We start from the raw sequence: 26,656 nt of genomic DNA, 5'->3' as shown, positions 1-26,656 counted from the left end.
TTAATTAGAGTGGATAAGTCTAATTCTTATTCATTTGTGATATTTTGTTATGTATGTGCTTATTTCTGCTTTCAGAGCTGTCATAAAAATTGCATAAGAGATATTCCCCTTCCTACTGCAAATCTCAGCTTTGTATTTCTATAACTGTTATAATGGTATTTAAGGTTCTAATATCTTTCCTAGGTTTTAGAAGGTAAAAATATCCCATTAAATATTTGAAGAAAAATATAATGTGCTAGTTTAGTGGAAATATGAGATGTAAACATTTTTGAAGGCAGCATCCCCATTTAGTGTCAGATTTTCTGTTATATCAAACTGTATTCTACAATGCACATATGCATATTTTAGATATGTATTACAGTCATACTACTGACTTAAAAAATAATACTAGTGGGAATCTGGCTTTTCTTTCAAGAAGATCAGAACACATGATTTTGTTTACCTTAGGTTTGTATTATTGTCTAATCATTTGTTGGATGGATGACTGTAAACTTACTTATCACTACAGTGGACATATCTCTGCATTCACAACCTTTCCAGAGGCCTCTGAAAGTAGATGGATATAAATAAGGAGACTTACACTGCAACAGCCTTTAATCTGCTAAGTCATGTCTTAAAGTTTCCCAATAAGTTCCATTTCCAGAGATGCCTGATTCTGCAGTTGCCAAAAGCCAGAGTAGAAAGTGGGTGGCATGAAGTAAGGTCAGGGATATTCCCAGTTGCTCAGCTGAGTAGGCATGTGATGCACTGAAAGTCCTGGAGAGCTCCTGTTTAAAAGGTTTATAGTTTCAACTTTGCAAAATGAAGAAGTCCTGCAGATCTGTTTCATCAATACTTAATACTGAACTGTACACTGAAAATGCTTTAGATTAAATTTCACATTATGTAGTTTTATGACAATAAAAAAAGAGAGTCTGAAGGTAATGAAAAGTTGTGGAGTGGGAAAGATGCAGTAAGGTGAGAATTCCAATATAAAAGAATTGGAGAGTAGGAAAGCAATGGATAAAGGTAGAACTAAAAGCTAAATGGGGAAGAAAGCTGAAGTATGAGGAAAGAAAGTCAGAATTATGAGGGAAACAGCAACAGTAATTGCCCCTGAAAACAAGAAAAATCAGGGAGGATCAGTGGGAATTATACTAGACAAAGAGCATGATGTGAAGAATTAAAACCTCAGAGAAAAAAATAGGTTCAGGAGGTAATAGAAGGAGGAGGTCAGTGAAAACAAGGTGATAAAAGTGGGAGTTACTGAGACTCAGATTTTAGGTATATTAGGCAACAGAAAGAAAACCAGGATAAGAGCTGAGGGTTTTAGAAATGAAATCTTCAGGCTACAAGGGTAAATGCTGGTGCATTTTAATTAGGGTCAGAATAAAATGGATTGTATGGGGAGAATACTTAAAGGTGGCCAGGACTTAGAATTTTACAAAAGGAGTTCTAGAATCAAGTTCCCTGTTCTTGTCAATGAGAAAAGTATCCCTAGAGAATTAAATTGCCTTTGAAAGAGGAGTTGATCTGATCAGCATCTATTTGAATAGTCAAGAACCTTTCAACAATTAACAGCCGAATCTAATGGAAAATAGATAACCCAAATGGGAGTGTGAGGTGTTCCTAAAGTCTTCTGCTTTCAGAGTTTATGCTCCAGTTACTAATTACACACATTCATAGGGCAGACATAAAATGTCTTAACCTCTCTGCTGGACACTGTTGATTAAACCCAGTGGTGGGTCCAGAGAGCCTGTGTAGAAAGACCAGACTGTTTCTCTCTTGGGAAACTCCCAGGCTCTCTCTTCAATTCTGGATCCAGTGTCCAAAAAACTGAACGATATTCCATGATGATTTTCATCTGACACCTATTGGAGAAATACATACTAATTGCTGGTTCCTATTCTTCTTCATATACATAAAGTTTTTTTCTTCCTATATTTGGTTATATTATTATATTTTGATTATATATATTATAGAGTGCTGATAATAATTGTAATATAACTTTTAATTATTATTATAGTCACAAAGAAATTAAAAGTTTTATTTATTAAAAATTTTCCAAATATATAGAATAATTTAACAATTTCATTATTTCAAAAATGCAGAATAAGTATCCCACTAAAGGAAACTGGGATTTCTTTCATATTGTTATAGTATTTGCTATTCAATATTTTGTGGACAATATTTAGTTGTTTACTGTCTGGTAAATATATACTTTCTCTTTTTTCTAATATATCCTAAAAACAGTAAAAAATAAATTTTAAAAATTTAAATGATGTTTTAAGCAATATAAACATCTTTCTCAATAATAAGCTCTCAAGAAAAAAATAGCTCAGAAATCAGTAACTAATTTGTCACACTAAATTTTCAAATTTATTTGGCACTTATAAATGAAAATGCCAAAAGAAGGAATTGAATGTTAAAATCACTTTCCACAAAATATGTAGAATGATAGAACTAAGCTTATATTCATCTGAATTATAAAAGCTGATTAATAGTGTTATGCATTAGCTACATTTCACTCATATTCATATTTCAAAAGAATAATTTTTAAATTAAATTGCAATATTATGTGTTGCTTCTAATGTGAATCTTAAGATACCCTGCCTTTTACAGAATTTTTGCTTTGACATACACTTTTTGAAAGCTGAAATTATTGATTAGAAAAATATGGTGATAAACATGAAGTAAATTGGGAAAATTAGAGCTACATTCAGTTATACATGTACTGCAGTTTTATCGTCTACTTCAGTTTCTCAACCTTTCAACTATTGGCATTTTGACCCCAAAAAACCTATATGTTTGTATGTTGAGGGGAGTGAGGAACAGAGGCTTTTGTGTGCGTGTGCAATGTTTAATGGCATCCCAGGCCTCTACCCACCACATGCCAGCAGTACCCATCTCTGCCCAAAATTGTGACAATCACATATCTCTAGATATTTGTGCATGTTCCCTGGGGGCAAAATGTGCTTAGTTGAGAACCATTGGTTGAGAACTACCCTATATATATTCTCATCCTATAGAAGTCTATTTAGGCCAAGAAATGGTTTGGGATTATTTTTATTGGATATTTTTTGGTAAGCGCCATAGTTGCCATGTACATGTATTTCTTACAAAAAAAGAAACTTTCACTTAAAGGAGTTACTTTACATACAATCCAGTCTCAATCAAAAGAGAATATGTGTTCATTTCAAAAATTGGTGGTAGTATATTTTGCATATTGTATATTTTATTTCATTTTTAGGCAGCACCAAGAAGAATTTGATCATACAATGACCTAAACTAAAGAAGAAAGCTATAGTATAATCGGATGAACTTGATTTAAACTTATTGACTATATCATTTATATAGTTTCATTATTGTACTTGAAAATAAAAATTCCTATTAAACAATTTGCCATTAAATAAAATAATTTGCCATTAAAATAAAAATTTCTAATCTTTATCATAAACTTCATGAATGCCATCTATAACCATTGTAAACATATAAACATTATAAAGTATATTCTACAATTTCCTTCTAATTCATTAGTATTTATAACAAATTGTTAATAATTTTTATTTCCAAATAAAAATATTTTAGCTTTTCTTAAAAAGTTCCAGACTTAAGAAATATTACCATGAAAAAATTTAACCATATAAAAAATGGTAACATTAACTTTCTGAGGGTTTCAGTTTCATAATTTTAGCTAAACAGTCAAGTTCATCAACATTTTTGAGATTTGTGTGGAAAAATTTGCTAATTTAGCAATTTGGTTTCTGGGAATGTACCATGCAGTATAATTGGATAGAACAGAAAATGAGCAGGTTCAGAAATATGAAATGGTATGGGATCATTGACATTTTATGTGGAAAACAGAAGACAAAAGTTTATTTTAAATGCTGAAATCTTGGTAAGGAAATAAATGAACAAACTGACCAAATATAGATTCTGCATAACAATATATATAAATGTGAATCATTTTTAAAATATTCTGCCATAATTAATTTTACAAATGAGTTTATACATGTGTTTTTGTGTAAACATATCATTTTCTTATAGACAAATACAGATTTACAACATATTCTTCTATCAATGGATTCAGATTGGCTTTGTTTTTCCCAAACTTTCCTGAAAAATATGAAAACATTCCCATTCCAGTTTCCTCCAATCTCCTGTTCTTTATTGAATGTTATTTTAAAAAATATTTTTCCATCATGTTTCATGGAATTTTAAAGAGCTTTTCATTCAATATTGATCAAATTTCACTAATTTTTACAATATTTGAAGATCTTCACAAGTATTGAACTTAATAACAAACAGAAAAGAATAGGGTACCTCACAATTAAAGTACTATAGCTGAGTTAATTTCTAATTTGTTTATTTTAGAACAATAAATAGCTTTATGTTGATTATGTACTATATGATGTTTTCAGGTGTGTGTATATATATATATATATATATATACCTGTAGTTGATGAGGATACTTAAATATTGTATTTTTGAAAAATGCTAAGAATTAATGGTAAGTGTTCTCACCACAAAATGTGAGATAATTCATTTGTTAAATAGCTAGATTTAGCTGTATATGTTTTTAAAGTAACAAATTGTTCAGCATATACATCAAGAAGACTCTAGATATAGGAGGGTACTTCAAAAAGTTCATGAAAATGGAATTTTTGGTGCAAAATAATGAAATACACACATTTTTCTTCATAACACACATTTGCATAAACCTTTTGAAGATCCCCCTTGTTTGCATTTACTTGTATATTTTTTCTACTTATTTATATGGATTTGTGGTTACTCTACCAACATTGAGAAGATAATGAAAATCATCTTTGCTATTTTCTACAATAATTTTCTACTACTCTTACTCATCTCAATGAGTAACATATAAAATATCTGAATTCTTTTATTAAAACATACTAAGACCAAAGTTTCTGTTCTGCTTTTGAACTAAAGGAAACATTTTTCTTCTGTTCTTTTTATATGTGTTATCTCTGTAATGATATTACTTATTGTCCCAAATATTAAGAATTGGGTTGAGACTGGTGATTTGACTATGCGGGGAAAAAACCTCAGCTTTGAAACCTAATGGTCATTTGTAAAAGATACCAGCATTTATTCATAGTGGTTTTTCTGAAGAAGCACAAACTATGTAATTTCTGATGAATTTTTATTTTATTGTAGTGGCAAATTAGAAATATTTCTATATCCATATTTATATTAGGCAAAAATCATAATTAGATATTTTAAGTTAGAATTTATGTTAATAGGGATTTCCAATCTGATCAAGTTGTCAGAGGAATAAAAACGGTACTGGCTTCATGACAAATCTGTCACTCATTTTGAAACGTGCAAAAGATGAAGTTTTTATGCCAATAATTATAAGAAATTATCCCTCTTACTCAAATATGGTGATGTTAGACCACAATTTTTTGTGGAAAATTATTTCTTTTCTAAAACGTTGATTTAAAAACTTTTAAATATATACCATTGGTTTCCAGATCTTTTTTAAATCCCTTTAATTCTGAAACTTTGTAAATGTTAGAGAAATTTAGTTGACCTTTGGATACTTAAATGCAAATTTGACTCCAGAAGATAATCTTTGTCATGAGGTATTGAGTTGTCTATAATCTTACATTAATTGTGTGACTTTGATTTAAAAATAACTCGTGGATATTTTACCATGAGGGAAAGAAGTGTATTTTAATTTCAAATGCAGAAAAAATGTGTAATTTTCCATTATTTTAGTGAATTCTTGAATAACTTGCATTTTATAACAAATAAGAAAGTGATTGCAACTGAATTTTTAAAATACTTCATAGTGATCTCTTTGGTGAGTTTTCTTAATTATAAAGACAAGAAATTTTATGTGACCCCTCTGTTTTTGTTGTTGAAGCTCTTTTGCTTTATTACAGTACATGGAGTTTGGGAGGAATGGTCACCATGGAGTTTGTGTTCATTTACTTGTGGTCGAGGCCAAAGAACAAGAACGAGGTCATGCACACCTCCTCAGTATGGAGGAAGGCCGTGTGAAGGACCTGAAACACATCACAAGCCTTGTAATATTGCTCTCTGTCCAGGTGAGTGCATTCTGCTTTGAGTGAACTTTTCATTTAAATACTGATTTTATTGTCCCTGGTGTACACAGAAATTATTAAGATCACAACTTTCACCCATTTATATCACAAAATGTCTTTTGTCTAGTCTTTCTTGCCATAAACTGTATTTTCCTTGATTCTATGATATACAGTGATGTTTAACATTACCTTGAGTGAGTACCAACCAATGCTCATCCTTGTTGGGTTTCTATAAATGTGTACATTAATGTTTTCCAATAAAATTGTATCTATATGTTATTTTCCTTCCTGAGAAAATTTCAGAGGCTTAAATACTTGAGATTGATTATTACACTATTTTTTGACAGACAGAGTTAGACAGTGAGAGAGAGAGACAGAGAGAGAAAGACTTCCTTTCGTTGGTTCACTCCCCAAATGGTTGCTACGGCTGGTGCATTGTGCCGATCCGAAGCCAGGAGCCAGGTGTTTCCTCCTGGTCTCCCATGTGGGTACAGGGCCCAAGCACTTGGGCCATCCTCCACTGCCTTCCCGGGCCACAGCAGAGAGCAGGACTGGGAGAGGAGCAACCGGGACAGAATCCAATGCCCCAACTGGGACTAGAACCCCGGGGTGCCGGCGCCACAGGTGAAGGATTAGCCAAGTGAGCCACTGGTGCCAGCCTGATTATTACATTTATATTGTAACTTGAAAGACTTGATTTAGAGGCAATCCTTCCAATGTCATTCTCTCATACTCATTCAAGTAAGGAATGGGAATGTATCACTGATGATATATGAAAATGACAGAAATTTGCTAGGAAATCAGACTTTCTAGATCTCCTACTAGATAATACAATGGTGAGATTATTAATTATATGCCATATCAATGTGTTTGTGAAAACTATATAGTCTATTATTAAAATGAATTTACATTACCTTAAATTTTTCTTCCCTTGACATATTTTAATTTTTTTCATCTTCCCTTGATAGTTAATTTTACCCATTGTGATAGGAATAAATCTTTGTAATGCTGTTATTTAGGTTATCCCAACATAGAAAAGATACCTCCAAAATGGATAAGACTGATTTCCAGGTTCTAGAGACTCTCAGTTTACAATTTCCCATAATTAGCAAAGGCACATTTTGGAGAACAGATTAGTGTGGATGGCAATTGTCCAAAGCCAACAGAAGTACCAAAGACCCATATAAATAATCACTGTCTACTCCTGGGGAGAATTTTCTCATTAGCCTACTTAGTCACATATTTAGCACACAAGCAGCAGAGGTGAGATCCCAGTAATGTAGTGCCGAAATACATTATTCCACTCAGATTGAGTCCCTTTTGGACACTAAATTCCCCAAGTTAATATCCTACACAATAAGGCAGTGCTTCAAATTTCTGTAGATTTTATCAAGCTTTTGGAAGAATGTAAAAGCTATCCTAAATGTATATATGTCAAGGTATTATCAGAAGTTTAATTGGTTCATTTACTTTAGAGATGAACTCCTTAGTTCCTAAGCTTAAGTAACATAGACATAAAGATTATGGAGGTTTGTTGAATAATATCATCACTCTGTAGGATTTTGTAAATTCTATGAATTATAGCTATAGTTCATGCAAGTCAATATTTATGTAATTTTAAGTTTGACAGGGTAAAAGTCATGATTACATGTTTGTAAACACTTGTAGAGAAATCTAGTTACGAGATCATGTTATGCCTTATTTCTCCCTCTATATGTAAATACCCAGGTACACAGAAAGATAAATAAATGCTTATGCCTTGCTTTCTTTTTTTGATTTTTTTAAACTTTTATTTAATAAATATAAATTTCCAAAGTACAACTTTTGGATTATAGCAGCTTTTCCCCCCATAACCTCCCTCTCACCCACAACCATCCCATCTCCCACTCCCTCTCCCATCCCATTCTTCATCAAGATTCATTTTCAATTATCTTTATACACGGATAAGTAAAGATTTCAACAGTTTGCACCCACATAGACACACAAAGTATAAAGAACTGTTTGAGTAGTAGTTATACAGTTAATTCGCATAGTACCACACATTAAGGACAGAGATCCTATATGGGGAGTAAATGCACAGTGACTCCTGTTGTTGATTTAACAATTAACACTCTTATTTATGACGTCAGTAATCACGGAGGCTCTCGTCATGAGTTGCCAAGGCTATGGAATTCTATTGTGTTCGCCAACTCTGATCTTATTTGGACAAGGCCATAGTCAAAGTGGAAGTTCTCTCCTCTCTTCAGAGAAAGGTACTTCCTTCTTTGATGGCCTGTTCTTTCCGCTGGGATCTCATTCACAGAGATATTTCATTTAGGTGGTTTTTTTTTTTTTTTTTTTTTTTTTTTTTGCCAGGGTGTCTTGGCTTTCCATGCCAGCACCATGGCTCAATTGTCTAATCCTCCACCTGTTGTGCTGGCACCCCGGGTTCTAGTCCCGGTTGGCGTGCTGGATTCTGTCCCGGTTGCTGCTCTTCCAGTCCAGCTCTCTGCTGTGGTCCAGGAAGGCAGTGGAGGATGGCCCAAGTGCTTGGGCCCTGTACCTGCATGGGAGACCAGGAGGAAGCACCTGGCTCCTGGCTTCGGATAGGCACAGCGTGCCAGCTGTAACAGCCATTTGGGGGGTGAACCAACGGAAAAGGAAGACCTTTCTCTCTGTCTCTCTCTCTCTCTCACTGTCTAACTCTGCCTGTCAGGAAAAAAAAAAAAAGAAAAAAAAAAAAAGAAAAAAAGAAAAGAAATACTCTCATGGGCCTCAATGGCCAGTGCTGGGCTAGGTAAAAGCCAGGAGCCAGGAGCTTCTTCCAGGTCTCCCAAGTGGGTAGCAGAGGCCTAAATACTTGGGCCATCTTCCACTGCTTTTCCCAAGCCATTAGTAGGGAGCTGGATTGGAAGTGGAGCAATCAAACACAAACTGGCACCCATATGGGATGCCAATGTCTTTGAAGGTGGCTTTACCCACTATGCCACAATGCTGGCTCCTAGAAATTTACCATTTTAAAAATTATTTTATTTATTTATTTATTTATTTATTTGCGGGAGGGAGGGAGAGAGCTAGTGAGTGAGCGAGAGAGAGAGAGAATTCTCCCATCTGCTAGTTCACTCCCCAAATTACTGAAATGGCCAGGGCTGGACTGGGCCAAAGCCAGTAGTCAGGAACTCACTCCAGGTCTCCTATATGGGTGGCAGGAATATGATTACTTGAGCCATCACTGCTGACTCCCAAGATCTGCATTAGTAGAAAGCTACACTCAAGAGTGCAGCTGGGTATCATACTCAAGCACTCTAATATGACACATGGGTTTCCTATCTGGCATCTTAGCTGTTAAATTCACCCCAGATTTTTACCTTTTGATATAACTGTGTTACTCCCTTGATCCTTGATATCTTTGTGTCTAAAATGTGGAATAGTACTCCCCACTTCACAATTATGTTAAGACTATGTGAATCACTTGTAAGGGAAAGAAAATATATTAAGGGATTCAAGCTTGTTATGGGTAACTTGAGGTGGGGTTTAAGGAAGACCGACTTTGTGCGTTGGATGTTATAGGGAGAGGGAACAAGTTCATGTTTGGGTTTCTTAATTATCTAGAAGAAGGGAGGACCAGTTGCAATTGGTAAAGAAGTAGCAGTCACTACATTAGCAACAATAGAAAAATGTCTGGTATTTTGTGGGTTGTACTGCAATCTCTCTTTTTCTCTGAATGATCTTGTCTGATAGTAATATTCTCCTGGATTATTTTGTTCCAAAAAAAAAAAATAACACCACCCATCTGTGAGTAGTCAGGCAAGCTGCTGTCAATAAAGGTCTCACTAAAGAGTCAAACCAGCCCCTTTATAGTGACTCCTCCCCTAGGTTGATTAGATCACTGTATAATCCATTGTCTTTAATGGTCTTGATTTCTATTAATACTTAGCTGAAGAAATGTGTCAGACATAACTGTATGTTTCCATTTTCTAATAGGTCATCCATTAAAAGATAGACATATATCTCTATAATAAAACTTATAGAACCTTATCCAAATTTAAGCACTTCAGGGAATGTGAAAGCTTAGGTTCATATCAAAGCCTCGAGCATCATGGTAATTTTTCATAGTATTTTACTGGATAGTAATAATATTTGCCCTCTGTTAGTAGTTGAAAATTAGAGAAGCAAGTGATTCATGTCTGGTCCTCAAAGGGTTTCTCTTTTGTCATTTATCAATCTGATTACTTATATACATGTAGTAGAATTCAAAATTATATAGAGGATGGGTTAAATGATAATTGAGTGACAGAAAAGGACTCTAATACATTAAAGATCTACTGGCAAATAAGTTTTTATTTATATACTGAAATATGTATAAATGAACCTAACTATATGATTCAGTGGCAAACAGAGTTGTCTAGAATTCAGGAGACATTGATTAAAATTCCAAACCTGTTCTTTCCACTGGGATCTCACTCACAGAGATCTTTCATTTAGGTTTTTTTTTTTTTTTTTTTGCCAGAGTGTCTTGGCTTTCCATGCCTGAAATACTCTCATGGGCTTTTCAGCCAGATCGGAATGCCTTTAGGGCTGATTCTGAGGCCAGAGTGCTGTTTAGGACATCCACCATTCTATGAGTCTGCTGAGTGAACCTCCACTTTGACTATGACATTGTCTAAACAAGATAAGAGTCGGAGAGCTCAAGGGGCTTCCATAGCCTTAGAAACTCATGACTGGTACATAGGGAGATTACTGATGCCATAAACAGGAGTGTCAATTTGTAAAGTCAACAACAGGAGTCACTGTGCACTTACTCCTCATGTAGGATCTCTGTCCTTGATGTGCTGTACATTGAGACTTAATGCTATAACGAGTACTCAAACAGTATATTTCACTTTGTGTTTCTATGGGGGTGCAAACTGTTGAAATCTTTACTTAATGTATACTAAACTGATCTTCTGTAAAAAAAAAAAAAAAAAAGAGGCCGGTGCCGCGGCTCACTAGGCTAATCCTCCGCCTAGTGGCACCGGCACACCGGGTTCTAGTCCCGGTTGGGGCGCCGGATTCTGTCCTGGGTGCCCCTCTTCCAGGCCAACTCTCTGCTGTGGCCAGGGAGTGCAGTGGAGGATGGCCCAAGTGCTTGGGCCCTGCACCCCATGGGAGACCAGGAAAAGCACCTAGCTCCTGGCTCCTGCCATCGGATCAGCGCGGTGCACTGGCCGCAGCATGCCGGCCGCAGCGGCCATTGGAGGGTGAACCAACGGCAAAGGAAGACCTTTCTCTCTGTCTCTCTCTCTCACTGTCCACTCTGCCTGTCAAAAAATAAAAAAAAAAAAAAAATTAAAAAAATAAAAAAAAAGAAGAAATTATCAATTCCCAACTTGACTCTCACTGGGATTAAACATGAAAATAGGTCTGATCTGATTTCATCATCTTTTAAAAAATCATCTATTATTTTTCACTTTATGTTTCTGTGTGGGAGCAAACTGTTGAAATCTTTACTTAATGTATGCTAAACTGATCTTCTGTATATAAAGAGAACCGAAAATGAATCATGATGTGAATGGAAGGGGAGAGGGAGTGGGAAAGGGGAGGTTTGTGGGTGGGAGGGACGTTATGGGGGGGAAGCCATTGTAATCCATAAGCTGTACTTTGGAAATTTATATTCATTTAATAAAAGTTAAAAAAAAAGATATTTCACAGACATTTGCCCAGAGACACAGAGGGAAATTGAATAAAATTCTGCCATCAAAAAAAAAAAAATTCCAAACCAATTCTTAACTAGAAATATTTACTTGGTGAATTTATTCATCTTCTCTATTCAATTATTTCATTCATAAAATAGAGCCCATATTCATTATTCTTCCATATCATGAGATAGGTGTGTCTTCAGAATTAGATGGAAGTACCTTGAAAAATATCTAATTAATATGTAGTGGGTGATGTTTATCATAATTTATGTATACTGATATTCATTTAAAATTAAGGTATTTTGAAAGAAATGGGTCAAATAAACTTTGGAAATTCCAATGATTTTTAGGTTACACAAACTTTTTTAAAAATATGGACTAAAGGGGTCCTTCTCCCAGTTTCATTGTAAGGGAGGACTCAAGCCAAACTCCAGGTGGGATGCCAGTGCTGCAGGTGGAGGCTTAGCCTTTTTTTTTTTTTTTTTTTTGAGAGGCAGAGTGGACAGTGAGAGAGAGAGAGACAGAGAGAAAGGTCTTCCTTTGCCATTAGTTCACCCTCCAATGGCCACCGCGGCCGGCACGCTGCGGCCGGTGCACCACGCTGATCTGATGGCAGGAGCCAGGTGCTTCCTCCTGGTCTCCCTTGGGGTGCAGGGCCCAAGCACTTGGGCCATCCTCCACTGCACTCCCTGGCCACAGCAGAGAGCTGGCCTGGAAGAGGGGCAACCGGGACAGAATCCGGCGCCCCGACCGGGACTAGAACCTGGTGTGCTGGCGCCGCAAGGCGGAGGATTAGCCTATTGAGCCGGGGCGCCGGCCTGCTTAGCCTTCTTTGCCACAGCCCGGCCCCTCCTCCTGTTTTTGAGAAATGTATCGTTGTGCACCCAGACTTCCTGGAAGGACACTACCAGGTCCTAGTTTCCAGATGTATTTGCAAACTCTTACAAACCCTAAGAGGGGAAGAATCACACAAAAGTGGATCTTCGGGAGTACATCCGCATCCAAATTTCTCTGTTACCTAGAGCAAAAGTTGGGTCTTCTGTGGACCTAAAATTTTGATCCTCAGCAACTGTGGGAGGATGGCCTGCCAGTGACCCCTCTGCAGGAAGCCCTTCATAGAAGACAGTGAGTGGAAGGATGCTAAACATTTGCCTGACTTGGTTCAAAGGTCCCTAATTTTCCCTGCATGAGGATGTTATAATTTGAAACTCAAATGTTGCCTTCTTAACCTAATCTTTAATTAATTTGGCTTTTATATTCTTAACCTTCTAGTCTGTTGTATGGCATTTGTGGTTGTTGTGTGTCATTTTAAATTTTAGCATTATTCTGGTGATTTTTAAGTTCTTAGCTTATAAGGCTTTGAAGGTTAATTGTTTCTTTTACAGATCTTGAGGTACTGTATTTTACTGTTTGAATTTTTAAATTTAAACTTGTTTTAACTTATTAACTTTTAAAAATCCTTCTTCACCTTACCATGATCACTTATTTACACTTTTAATTCTGATTTTTAAAAATGATACTGCTTTTGATTTTTTTTCCTTTGGGGTTTATTTTAGAATAGCAAATAGGAAGCACATTTTTATTCTTCAGCATATATCTAAAGCAGAGGGCTGGGTTCTTTTACATGTCAGTCTTGTGTCCTAAGAGAGTCCTTCCAGATTCTAAGGTAATTTCCAAAGCAACAAAAATCTGAACCCACCAACTTCGTCATCACTAAATCCCATAACTTCTAACCCAGTTCTCCCACATATCTTCTCCATACATATGACTAAATCAGCAATTTGCAACCCAGAACAGTTGCTAAAGTATTCATTTTGTAATTCAAAATATTTATGATTTTTATTCATGGATACATAAAATAATTTGTGATTATATTTCTCTTATTTGATATCATCAGTTATATATTTGTGATATGAATATATATACTGAAAAAATATTGATGAAAATCTAAAATTTCATTTGGCCCCTATACATGAAAGAAAGTTTTGTCTTCCAGGTAAATGTAGTTTCAACTCCCTGTGTATGGCAGGGTTAAGATCATGTAACAAAATAAGTCCCAAGAATCTAACAATTTATTCTTTATAGTTATAAATCTTCTGAGTCTGGAAAACTTAGTAATTTTTCACATTGCTGAAGTGAAAATTTAACTGTCCCCAGTGTTACATTTGTATATAAAAAAGCACATTGTGTGATGGTAAGACAAGTCTGATCTCTCAGCATTGTCCCAGGTTCAACACAGTGTTATTGTTCTCTATTCTTAGTCACCTTTGTAGAATGACTCATGAAGTAATAGGCACTTGGAGTTTTTAAACTGAAAGCAACACTAAAATAAAAAATTGCAACTGCAGGCTCTTATGATGGATATGAAAAGAACTCAAAAATATGAGAGAAAATGTCGATTCTGATCTTCCTGAATATTATAGAATAAACTATGTATTTTAATGCAATATTTACAAAATGGTGTCCTATGAAGGAGTTGGGATATTATACACTCTTCAAACAACTTTGAGTGACACAATTTTAAGCAAAGTTTAGTATTACTAACAAAATTTAGTACTACTTACATTATTTCCAAACAGGCATTCCAAATTCTGCCTCATTAAAATAAAAATTTTGCTTTCAGATATATATATATACTCTATCTATTTATTTATTTTGACAGGCAGAGTGGATAGTGAGAGAGAGGCAGAGAGAAAGGTCTTCCTTTTTCCTTTGGTTCACCCCCCAATGGCCTCTGTGGCCGGTGCACTGTGGCCAGCATACCATGCTGATCCGAAGCCAGGAGCAAGTGCTTCTCCTGGTCTCCCATGCGGGTGCAGGGCCCAAGGACCTGGCCCATCCTCCACTGCACTCCCTGGCCACAGCAGAGAGCTGGCCTGGAAGAGGAGAGACCAGGACAGAATCCGGCGCCCCGACCGGGACTAGAACCCAATGTGCCGGCACTGCAGGTGGAGGATTAGCCTATTGAGCCACAGCGCCAGCCCAGATATATATACTCTTGACCTGGTTTAACTCACTGGTTTAACCCAGTGGAAGATGAGGAACCAACCCCTCATTTGTTTATCCAGAAAATAATACAGATTCATCTACTTCAGATATGTTCACTGATGCCATCATAACCTGAGCCCTCATCAACTTTGCCTGCATTGTAGAAGAGTCTCCTAGTATCTCCCAGCACTCATTCTTGCCACTGTATGGTCCATTCTATATATCACAGCAAATTTAAGTTTTATCATTACAGTTCTCCCAAGGTCTAATAGAGCACTGTCAGTCACAACCCAAATTCTCTGTAAATCTTTGCTTGTCAATGCCTAATGATACTCCCAGAGGGGTTGTGTATATATTTTTCAAAGTAATGGAATGCTAAGATTTGAGTCAGCTTTCACTAGGAACACCATTTTTGAAAGAAAGCTTCTAGGCCTTTTAAAGTTGCAATAACCCTAGTATCATATGCCATGAAATGTTGGAAGTCAAGTAAATACCTGGGACAGGTATAGGGAGAGGAGAAGCATTAATTGTCTCTGTTGCCTTGCTACTAAACCAGGTGAAAAACCTGAGTTGAGGGTTGAAGGAGCAGCAGCTTAGTCACCACTTTGTCTCCTCAGGTAAACATCAAAGGAAAAGAAAACAGCCAGGGTGCAGGTGTTTGATACAGTAGGTAATACATCGCTTGGGACACAGTCCTCCCATGCCTGGGTTCATGTACTAGCTTCACTTCTGATCCAGATTCCTGCTAATGCACACTCTGGGAGATAGCAGGCAATGATTCAAGTGCTTGGGTCTCTGTCACCATGTAGGAGATCCAGATTGAGTTGCTGCTTCTTGGTTTTGGCCTGCCCCAGCGCTGGCTGTTGTGAGCATTTGAGAGTGAACCAGCAGATGAAAAATTTCTAATCTATTATATATATATATATATGTAGATTATACAATATGATACATAGATTTTTATCCCTGAAAGATAATCTACATATCCTACTTATAAATGCTTAAATGTCCAAAACAGATCTTTTAATTTCTACCTCCCAACTTTCTGCCTTTTTTTCCCATTCAGTAAAATGACATTACCATTTCTTGAAATGTCTTGGGGCTGACACCCTTAAAAAGAGGTAACAATTAGTCATTAAAAAAAATCCTAAGTGGCCAGCGCTGTGACATAGTGGGTAAGGCCACTGCCTGCAGTGCCAGCATCCCATGTAGGTGCCAGTTCAAGTCCTGGCTGCTCCTCTTCCAGTCCAGCTTTCTGCTGTGGCCTGGGAAAGCAAACGATGGCCCAAGTCCTTGGGCCCCTGCACCCACGTGGGAGACCAGGAAGACACTCATGGCTCCTGGTTTCAGATTGGCACAGTTCCAGCCATTGAGGCCAATTGGGGAGTGAACCAGCAGATGGAAGACCTCTCTCTCTCTCTCTCTCCCCCTCTCCTCTCCTCTCCTCTCCCCTCCCCTCCCCTCCCCTCCCCTCCTCTCCTCTCCTCTCCTTCTCTATGTAACTCTGCCTTTCAAATAAATAAATCATTAAAAAAATTCTAAAATCTCAAACTAAGGAGAAAGAATTCCTAAAAATGAAGCAATACTTCACATTTGACACTAAAAGAAATTCTCATGTTTATGTAATGGTCATTTCCTTTCTAACTTCTCAGTTTTCCATTTTCCCAGTAACTTGGACTGACATACTAAAGGAATACATACTGGGATTTTCCATTGTGCTTTGTAATGGGCTTTTCTGTTTTGTTTATTTTATCCAGTGAGTTACTTTGTTAAGTCAATTCTTTCATAACAGTGCAGTTAATGTTCAAAAAAAAGATTTTCCCGTCTTCAGTGTAAAATGAAGTAGAAAAAAAGTAACTACTTGATATATCTTCAAATTCATTATTTGTTTTCTGTAGCTGACTTTGTAAACAAAATTGTTCACATCTAAAATATATGATTTGCTGATGCTTATAGTAGTGCTAGCCTCAAATTTTCCCTCAAATTTCTAATTTTAAGTCAATCTTAAACTTTAGCCAAAATAGAACATGTGCATTTTCAAAAAGAACTGAACAGGTCATACTGAAAATGTATGAATTTAAATGCATTTTTTAAAACTAATGGTGTTACAAATTCCTCTTCCAAGAAAAGTATACTGAGCAAAACACTTCACACATAGATGTGCTCATACTTCCCAAACTCCTTTCAGAATGGTCTTTCTTGTTCCTCACAGAAAAACGACCACCTGCCAGATTTTCTTCTTTCTCATTTTCGTATCTTGCTTGTTCACTTGTAACTCCATGTCTTTTTATCAGGGAAGAATCATGTTTGCGTCTGCTGGTGATTGTGTAACTTCTACGTTCACAGTAAAACATAATTAAAATGCACCTCTAGCCAGAATATTTAAGGTCAAACACATCCCTTTCTTTGTCACTGTATACCTAAGTAAGCATCACCTAGTTCATCTTTGATTATGTGTTACTTTCTGAATGTTCTCAGTAATGTGCATATTCACACATTCTTTTGCCAAATAGATTATAAAGTGCAGAGTATGAATCTTTTTTCTATAAACCTTTCTCAATGCTTAAGATAGTAAGGGTTCATAATGTAAGCTTAATTTTTGTTACATTTATAAAGCAAAATTCTGAAATGAAAAACACAGTCATCTTTAAAGCCAAAATAGGGGGCAAATGCATAATTTATGAAGTCCTATTGATTTACCAGAACTTTCTTGTTTTCCCTAGTAAATGGACCACATAACCAATAATATTTTATCAGACAATTTTAATATAGTAAGGTGCTAAAATTGCATGAATGAGATGATTAACTTGACATTTTTTTATTTTTAATCTCACAAAGGGTTTATTAAGTACAGCAAGATACCTATTAAACAACCTTCTTTTTAATAGCCACATGTGAGGCTTGAAATTAAGTTGAAAGTACTTATTCATATTCTGCCAATCTTTCTTATTTGCTTGGGTGGATTTTCACAGCAACATTAGCTCTGTCTGAACTTTTGACTTAGAATGAATTCCCTAGTACTTGTAATCAATTGACTAATAACTATAAAATGATGTTAGAAAAAGTAGGCAGCCATATACTAGTGCATTTATGACATTTATATGCTAGTGTATGCATTCTGATCTGATAAATATTTTTGACTTAATCCTGTGCTCCTTTATGTATTGTGGCATATGGCACAATACAGTCAGTGCTTTCTCCTTTGCCTAAATGATCCAAATCTTGCCAATTACTTCCCAAGTAGATGTAATCTCTGCTCTGAAAGCTGGACTACTTCATGTGCCATGTTAAAATGTGATTGCCTTTAACTTTTCATTTATATATTTATACTTAATTATAAGATTTTTGAAGTTAAAATTTACATTATTTTATTTATCTCTCATTAGCAGCTATCACAGTGTCTGGTAACTAACAGATTCTCAAAAATCACTTGAAATAGTGAGTATATAAAAGAACCTCAATTTGAATTTCTCATAGACAAATTCACTGTCTGTATTAAATTCTGATCATCCAATAGTAGTCATTGAGGGGTCGCTGGAGCCTCTGTTTCAGCTGTAATGTCCAATCCTTCAGGAGATCCTCTTGTCATCTCTCTGTAGTAACTTTCTAATTTCTCTAAGACACTCCATCGGCACTAGATCAGAGTGTCCCTGACTCCCCTGATTTTTATGCACCCTGTGATAAATCTAATAATAAATTATCCCATTTAAATCCTTTAACTTCTTTTTAATGATCTAATAATAGTATCCAAAATGTCCAGAAAAATCTGGCATTTGCCTTCTTATCCACCTCCTTTGCTAATTCTTTCCCTCCTACTGTCTGGATTCTGTCTACAATGACAAGTTTCTGAAGGTCCCATATTTCTCTGCTGTGGGCTCTCTGTATCCTTCTGTATGGAACATATCCTAACCCTACACATTTTTACATTATCCTTGAAATCCACCTGAAACCTCACTTGTTATTTAGAAAAACTCTCTGATGCTCTGAACTCTTACCTCACAGTGATCCAAAATTATATTTCACAGCACTGCTGTGTACTTGGTTTACTTGGCAAGTAATTGTTTACTTATAGGAGTTCCTTCTTTTAAACATGAGCTTTTTTAGGTATTGGTCAGTATTTATTTTGTTCATTGTTCTCTGTATCCATCTCCTAGTCCAAGGCTTTGCATTATTGAGTGACCAATAAGTATCTTTGAAGGAATAAATGAGTAAAAAGGCATACAGGCATACTGTATACATAATAAGTAACAGAAGTGAAAAATAAGAAAATGGTAGTTTGAGAAGTAATGATAAAATCTCATGCCAAAGTGACCATCGGTTGTTGCCATTGAGTACGCTGATTTGCACTCATTTCAAGGTTGGATTACATTGTGCTTTCTGTACACGCTTCCCTAATGGAAGATCTCCTTACACTGTGTCTCTTTCTGCTTTGGTAGTTGATGGACAGTGGCAGGAGTGGAGTTCGTGGAGTCAGTGCTCTGTGACGTGCTCTAATGGGACCCAGCAGAGAAGCCGACAATGCACTGCAGCTGCTCATGGGGGCTCTGAATGCAGAGGGCCGTGGGCAGAAAGCAGAGAGTGTTACAACCCTGAGTGTACAGGTAAGGCCTATGACCTATATATAAAGGACCACCTGCCACATGACTGAACTATGCCAGATGGCCATGGATAATGTCATGATAGTTATATATTTCCTTTAAATGAAGGCTATTAAACTACAACTTATTCTATATACCATGCTAATAAGTAATAAAATTCAGGACATTCTGAGGATAAATACCAATAAAGTTGTTGAGGCTTAGTACTAAACTTGCACCTTTTTACGAGTAAGGTTTGTTGTCCATTTGAACAAACTTATGAAAATGTGTGTACCTCACAATGCCCTGTAGTTAACCAGTAAGTCAAATATCTGAATAAGATTTACTTATGTTGGCAAATTAATAAAAATTGAGGGGGCAATGATGTCTTCAATTTAAAAATCCCTACAGCAGTGTGCAGTACATTGCTACCATTCACCATGATGCATTTCTTCCAGCCAATGGTCAGTGGAATCAGTGGGGTCATTGGAGTGGATGTTCCAAGTCCTGTGATGGCGGCTGGGAAAGGCGAATAAGGACATGCCAGGGTGCAGCAATAACGGGACAGCAATGTGAAGGAACGGGCGAGGAAGTGAGAAGATGCAGTGAGCAGCGATGTCCTGGTGAGAGAAACACAGAAATTGCCCCAACTATAAGCATGTTGTATCCTGAAAAACCAAAGGGTTCAAATATTGTCATTCAGGTGGGTGTTGTGGCACAGCGGACAGGTTAGCTGCCCCAAAGAAGCCAGCATCCAGTATTGAAGTGCAGCTTACAGTTACAGCTCCTCCACCTCTGATACAGCTTCTGGCTAGTGCAACCTGGCAGGCAGGAAAGATCTGAAATTGCCCAGATTATAGAGTATGTATTTTAAGAGATTACCTAAGACAGAGACTCCTTCCAAATCTTGTATACGTCCCATAAAATATAACTGACTCATTGAGAACTCAATAAATATGTGAGAATCAGGATTTTGGAATGATATTATATGCAAAATCTTTATAAATTTATTAAAAAGATGATATTATAGGATTTTTAAATTTCATAAGAGATACAGAGGAAAGTACTGAATTTAGAGAATTTATAGACCCAGTTATGGTCCATTGGCTGTTAGTGATTCTTTAGGGGAAAGCTACCTGTTCTATGGGTCTTTGTTTCCTGGGAGTACAAATGAAGCTGGTTGCAAAATCTTCAAGCTTCCTTTCCAACTTAGAAAGCTATAAATTTCTTTCCCTATTTAACATAACTGCCTCATTATAGGAAAAAACAGTGTGTTCCTAGACATATCCAAGAGTCAAATATTTATATTTCTCCACAATGCGAATCCTAAAGACTTCTTTTAGTTCAACACTGAAATACCAGCAGAAATTCGATTTCAAGAGTAACAGTATGCCAGGAGATTTTTCAGAGCTTAAGAAAGACTTGGGCTGGTGCCGCGGCTCACTTGGCTAATCCTCTGCCTGCAGCGCCAGCACCCCAGGTTCTAGTCCCGGTCAGGGCGCTGGATTCTGTCCCAGTTGCTCCTCTTCCAGTCAAGCTCTCTGCTGTGGCCTGGGAAGGCAGTGAAGGATGGCCCAAGTGCTTGTGCCCTGCACCCACATGGGAGACCAGGAGGAAGCACCTGGCTCCTGGCTTTGGATCAGTGTAGTGCACTGGCTGTGGCGGCCATTTGTGGGGTGAACCAACGGAAGGAAGACCTTTCTCTCTGTCTCTCTATCTCTCACTCTCTAACTCTGCTTGTCAAATAAAAAAAAGAGAGAGACTTGGGGCAGGGGGTTGTGGTGTTGTGGCTTAGAAGGTAAAGCTGCCACCTGCAACACCAACATCCCATATGGATGCCAGTTAGAGTCCCAGATACTCCACTTCTGATCCAGCTCACTGCTAATGGCCTGCGAAAGCAGTGGAACATGACCCAGATGCTTGGGCTCCTGCCACCCACATAGGAGACCTGGAAGAAGTGCCTGGCTCCTAGCTTTCACCTGGCAAAATCCCAGGCTGTTGCCATCTGGGAAGTGAACCAGTCAATGGAAGCTATCTGTCTCTCTCTCTCTCTCTAGTTCTAACTTTCAAATAAAGAAATAAATCTTTTTTTTTAAAAAAGACTTGAAATTAGTTTTGTTTATTCTTACAGCCATTTGAATTCAGAATGGTAAGATATAACCCACATGAAGGATTTTGATGAGAAGGATACCTACCCAGCTTAACACTGTGGAATTTCTCCCTTGCTGCCTAAGAATTAAGAAGCATTAAACAAAAAACATCCATTTTGCCAAGAGAGAAATTTCATTAGAACAGTAAGGCATGATTAAATGAGGCTTTTTTTAATATTTGAAGTTGTTTAAGCCTGTCTTAGCATACTAAGGTTCTTAACTGGTCTTTTAAAACCGTCTTTCATCTGTGTATAGAGAAGGAAGATAGTGCTGCTGAAATCAAATTTACAAAGATTGCCACCTGCTGTTTGGAAAACATTTTACAAACCTATTTACAAGAAAGATTTTATGCCTTATTTGCTTGGTTTCTTTGTTGGTTTTCATGATTAAAGACAGATTGAAAAAACTATTACATAAAAATGAAACATTTTGCATTGTACCATATATTTTTTATAAATATTTAACATTTTCATATTGCTGTATAACCAAATAATGTGATTTGAGAAAAACTACAAATGCTAGAATATAAATATACTTTCGTAATTAAAATGAGTTCTTTAATTGGCTAAATAATCTACAAATTGATATTTATTTAAGGGATAAAAAATAAATACATATGCCAAGTCATTGTTTCCTAATCTGGTGTTTGAGCATGAACATAAATTGCATTATCCATAAAAAATTCTATGTGATTATAAATTTCAAAAATGCCTTTGTTTTTAGAGAATATAGAATTTTCTCAAATAGAAATGGCAATTTCTTTTATATTTCTTTCTCTTTTTTAAAGATTTTTTTTTTTATTCTTTTGAAAATCAGAGTTACAGAGACAGGGTGATCTTCTATTGGCTGGTTCACTCCCCAGATAAACTAATCCGCCAGGGCTGAGTCAAGCTGAAGCCAGGAGCCAGGAGTTTCATCCATGTCTTGCACGTGGGTGACTGGGACCCAAACACTTGGGCCATCTTCCACTGCTTTTCTCAGGCCATTAGCAGGGAGCTGGATTGGAAATGGAGCAGCCCGGACAGAATCCTGTGCCTATATGGAATGGTGGTATCACAGGCTTTACCTGCTTTGCCACAGTGCTGGCCCCTTATATTTCTTGTTTAAATTTTCATGTGTAGTCATATTAAAGTATTTTATCAAGAGAAAAAGAATTTTATTTTTCCTTGCATCAAAATAAACCTATCTTTTAGTTCTGTTTGTCCATGAACTTTCTGAAGTGTGATTAGGAGCATGGTGTTCCTAATGTCAGCTATTACATTTCTTCACATTTACACAATAACAAAGTAAATTGAGAAAATTCTCTAATTACTCTAACATTTACTGAAGCATTGTTTATTTCATGTTCATAACAAAGCCTCCTAAATGTTTATTTTAATTTTTAGTTTTAATTCACTTACCTTATTTATTTGAAAGCCAGAGAACTAAAGAGAGAGACAGACAGATGGATAGAGATCTGCCATCAGCTGGTTTATTCCCCAAACGCCCACCCGCAACAACTGGGCCTGGACGAGGCTGAAACCAGAGGCTGGAAACCAGAAGCTTGGGAACTTGTGAGCGTCCAAGAACAAACACTTGTCATCACCTGCTGCCACTGAGAGTGCACATTAGCAGGACGCTGGAATCTGTAATAGAACCAGGACTCTAAAAGAGGCACTCCAATATTGGATGTAACATCCTAAGTGGTGCCTTAAGGGCTACACCAAATAATGCCCCTGTTTCTTTTAGAGCAATGTGCTTTTTCTAGTGTTATTTTTACTGTTCATTCTTAATTTTTCTTCATGTTTCTAAAAACAAAAAACAATCATTTTCTTTTTGCACTTCACTTAATTTGAATGCAAATTAATAAAATTTGCTGAGAGGCCCTGTGTTTTCAGGAAGAGGAAATATAATGTATGAAGGTCTTTGTCTAGGTAATTAATAAAAGTAATTGGTCATCAGAATTTAGTCAAGAAGCTCTTATGATGTCTACTGAAAAAAGAAAATGAAAATATTTTCCCAAAATGTTAGGGTATTTGTTTATTGATAAGTAGATAAAAAATATTGAAAATGGCATCACTGACCACTAATAAGGTAATTCTTTTGCCTGCATAAGATTAAGGAATTGTAGAAATTAAGCATTATTTTTTAAAAAATATTGCTAGCTGGGAAATAGAACAGAATAGAATAGGGCAAATAATTAAGTGGCCTTAATTTTAAAATGGTCAAACTCATCAAATCACAATTTTATTTGTCTCACTCCCATTGTACCTGCAAGATTTGAGGAGTAAAATGTTAAGATGGTAATAGTTCTCCTGATTTTATAATGTAGCTAAAATATGAAAACATACAACTTGTAGTTTCATTTTTCCAGGATCTTTCTGGTTAATATTATTCAGAAAGAAAATGTTACTGCTGGATTAGCCTAAATTAATTTTCTGGCTTCCCGTAGATCTCTTTGCTCTGTTCTGGGGAAGAGCTTTCTTCTCTTTCTACAATCCCAATCTAGGATCTAGTATACTTTAGTCATCAACTAACTGCTAAGTCTGAGTCTACCATTTATAGGTAGATATCACACTTATTTTAAACATAAAATGTCCTTCTTTGCAAATGGTGATCAGAACCTGTACGTTGAGACAAGCCTGCCTTGTCTCAAATGGCAAGTGCTGAGGACTTATGAAGATAGCTCTATCATAAATGACCCAATAATAGCACCAACGAGTGCTCTAACAATTATTGTGATATTTATCTCTAAATATTCATACCAAAGGAGGGCAGCAGTAACATTGTTAATGCAAAACTTGTCTTGAATATTGTAATGCATTTGTATTTGAATGTGACTCCCTATAATATAGCGAATGTGAGCTCACTACCTTCCACTTAGGAGAAATATCATACCACGACTGAGTATTCCTTATCTCTGTAACAATGCTCTCCCACAAGATTAGTCTTCTCTGGAGACCAAGAGAGACCTCCTTTGATTTTTGAGTAATTAGTTTCCAGCAGCATCAGTAGGAAGAAAGAATCATAAAGCTTGCTTCCTTTTTGATTCTGTGTTTCTGAGTGTTTCCTGTCATTGACTGAAGCAGAGCCCCTCAAATTGTAGTATACATAGGAATCACCCAGGATGCTTGTAGCAACACGTATTCCTGAGACAGACTGCCAGCAACTCTGATTCAGCAAATATAGTATGGGTCTCAGAATTCACATTTCTAACAAGCTCTCAGGTGATGTTTGTGATGCCTATCTATAAATCATACTTTTGATGTAAGTAAAATAATATTAATGATGATAGTAATCTGATAAAATTAACAAAGAAATGGAATATACATATAATCCTCCACCTCAGATCCTCTGTGAAAGTTGAGATTTTTTTTCTCAAGAAAATTATAAAATTTTACTGTATTCGTGCTTCTTTGTAAATAATGAGGGATTGTTTCTGGAATCAATTAATAATGAAATACAGACAATTCAGTTCAGGTCTGCCCAGTCAATTCATGTTTCACTCAAAGTAAGATGTTTAGAGCAGCCATTTAAAGAAAAATGGGGTTATTAACTACTTGTTGTGGACAAAGAAATATAGTGTCATCATTATATAATCCTCAGTTTTCCACTCCTCATTTTTCCTGTTCCACAAAGAGAAGAGAAACAATGTGGGTATCATTTGAACAAGGTTGATATAAAATTATCCACACCACCAGATCTTCTGTCATGCTGCCACCACCATCCCAGTAACTTTTCTGCTGAGCAAGGGTGTTTGCACTGCCTCCTATCCTCCATGGCTTTGTAACTATAGATAGATAGATAGATAGATAGATAGATAGATAGATAGATAGATAGATAGTGCAGATGTCTAACATTCGGCATGGGGTGGAGTCAAGGAGGAAGATAGGTCTCAGCTCCCACTAACTTTCTACTCAGGTCTCAGTTAGTGGAATTGGTGAATTAATCACGTTCAATACAAATATTTTTGTCTTTAGTAGAAACAAGTTTAGTAAGTTTAATATTAGAGTTTTCCAATTGTTTGGACTGCTTCATTTTAAGGATAGTCATTATTAGAAACCCAAACACATCACCTTTAAATTTGCAGTTCTTTTCTAAAGAGAACAGACATGTCAAAATGTTTGCAAGAAATTGACACTAACTTCACCAATTCTATTCCAAACCACAAGGTTAGTTCATTACAAGCAGTACTTTAAAAAGCTCCTATTCCATTGAAGTTTCTATCTCCCCCTACCAATTAGAACAAATGTTTCCACTGAATGATTTTGGACAGAGCAAATAATGTCACACTCAAGAGTTCATAGCAATTCTTCACCTAAAGAAACCACCGAGTTCAGTGTTGACAGCAGGTGGCACTACATATTGACTTCTTTCATCTTAAATGTATTTGTGCTTGTGAAGTCACCTCAGATAGATTTTTAAAAGTAGAGAGAACTAAATTAGAACTTAAATCACCCAGGAAGTGAAAAAGGCACTTAATAAGTATCCAAAATAGCATCTGATCCTCCCAAATAGTGGCACTAGGTTTTATTTCGTATTCCAATCAATGGCTCTGGAAATAATCAGATCAATTTTATGGGAAGAATTGAGGAGGATCTACTGAGTTCTAAAGGAATCTATTTGTATACCATGTATTACTACATTCTGTTCTTCAGACCTGTTGCTATGGAGATAATTATAGCATAATTTGCTTTATCAGATTGTTCATCAGATGTGACTTTGAGAAAATGCATCTTCTTCATGGCAGAAACTTAAAAATAATTTATTTTAATCTTGTATGACCCTACTGGGTCCAATAAAGAAATAGTTGGCAATGTGCTGATTTTTCTAAAATTGAAAAGAAAATCCAGTCAGCACAACTTTTTTTTTTACTATTTTTCTAAATTTCTTTCATCTCACATTGTTTTCAGAGTAAAAATAAACAAGTTTTAGGAGCCATTTAACAATCATCATAAAATTTATAAAATTAAAATTAATAAAATTTAAAATAATGAATACGACACCTACAAAAAGGTGGCTGTGTTTACCAAGGCTCAATGTTTATCACGCTCCATGTTTGCTAAGACAATCAACCCTGAAATTTAGCCCTTGATGTTTCTCATACCTACTTATTTCTAGGGATGACCCTAGAGTTCTGCCCTGAACTCTTGTGCCCTGTCTCCCACATCTTCTATCACTCTGTGAGGAACAAATCTACATCTTTATGTTTAATCTCTGACAGTGCCTCCTATAACCTTTTCATCCAGAGTGTGCAC

At 36.3% G+C, this 26,656-nt stretch overlaps 1 protein-coding gene across 7 annotated transcripts in view; it reads left to right on the top strand.

Annotated features, from left to right (window-relative positions):
- Positions 1–26,656, top strand: part of ADGRB3 (adhesion G protein-coupled receptor B3) — an 857,936-nt gene that overhangs the window by 331,619 nt on the left and 499,661 nt on the right. For all 7 annotated transcript variants that reach the window (XM_017345224.4, XM_002714524.6, XM_089333072.1 and 4 more), the window contains 3 exons: positions 5,889–6,053; positions 19,129–19,293; positions 19,728–19,892. In XM_017345224.4, the coding sequence (XP_017200713.1) occupies positions 5,889–6,053; positions 19,129–19,293; positions 19,728–19,892 (495 nt within the window). The remainder of the gene's footprint in view (positions 1–5,888; positions 6,054–19,128; positions 19,294–19,727; positions 19,893–26,656) is intronic.

The sequence above is a fragment of the Oryctolagus cuniculus genome, chromosome 5 (genome assembly GCF_051225735.1).
Source record: "Oryctolagus cuniculus isolate XC-2025 breed Fujian yellow rabbit chromosome 5, ASM5122573v1, whole genome shotgun sequence".
Lineage (NCBI taxonomy): Eukaryota > Metazoa > Chordata > Mammalia > Lagomorpha > Leporidae > Oryctolagus > Oryctolagus cuniculus.
This window is presented reverse-complemented; position numbering and strand designations above follow the sequence as displayed.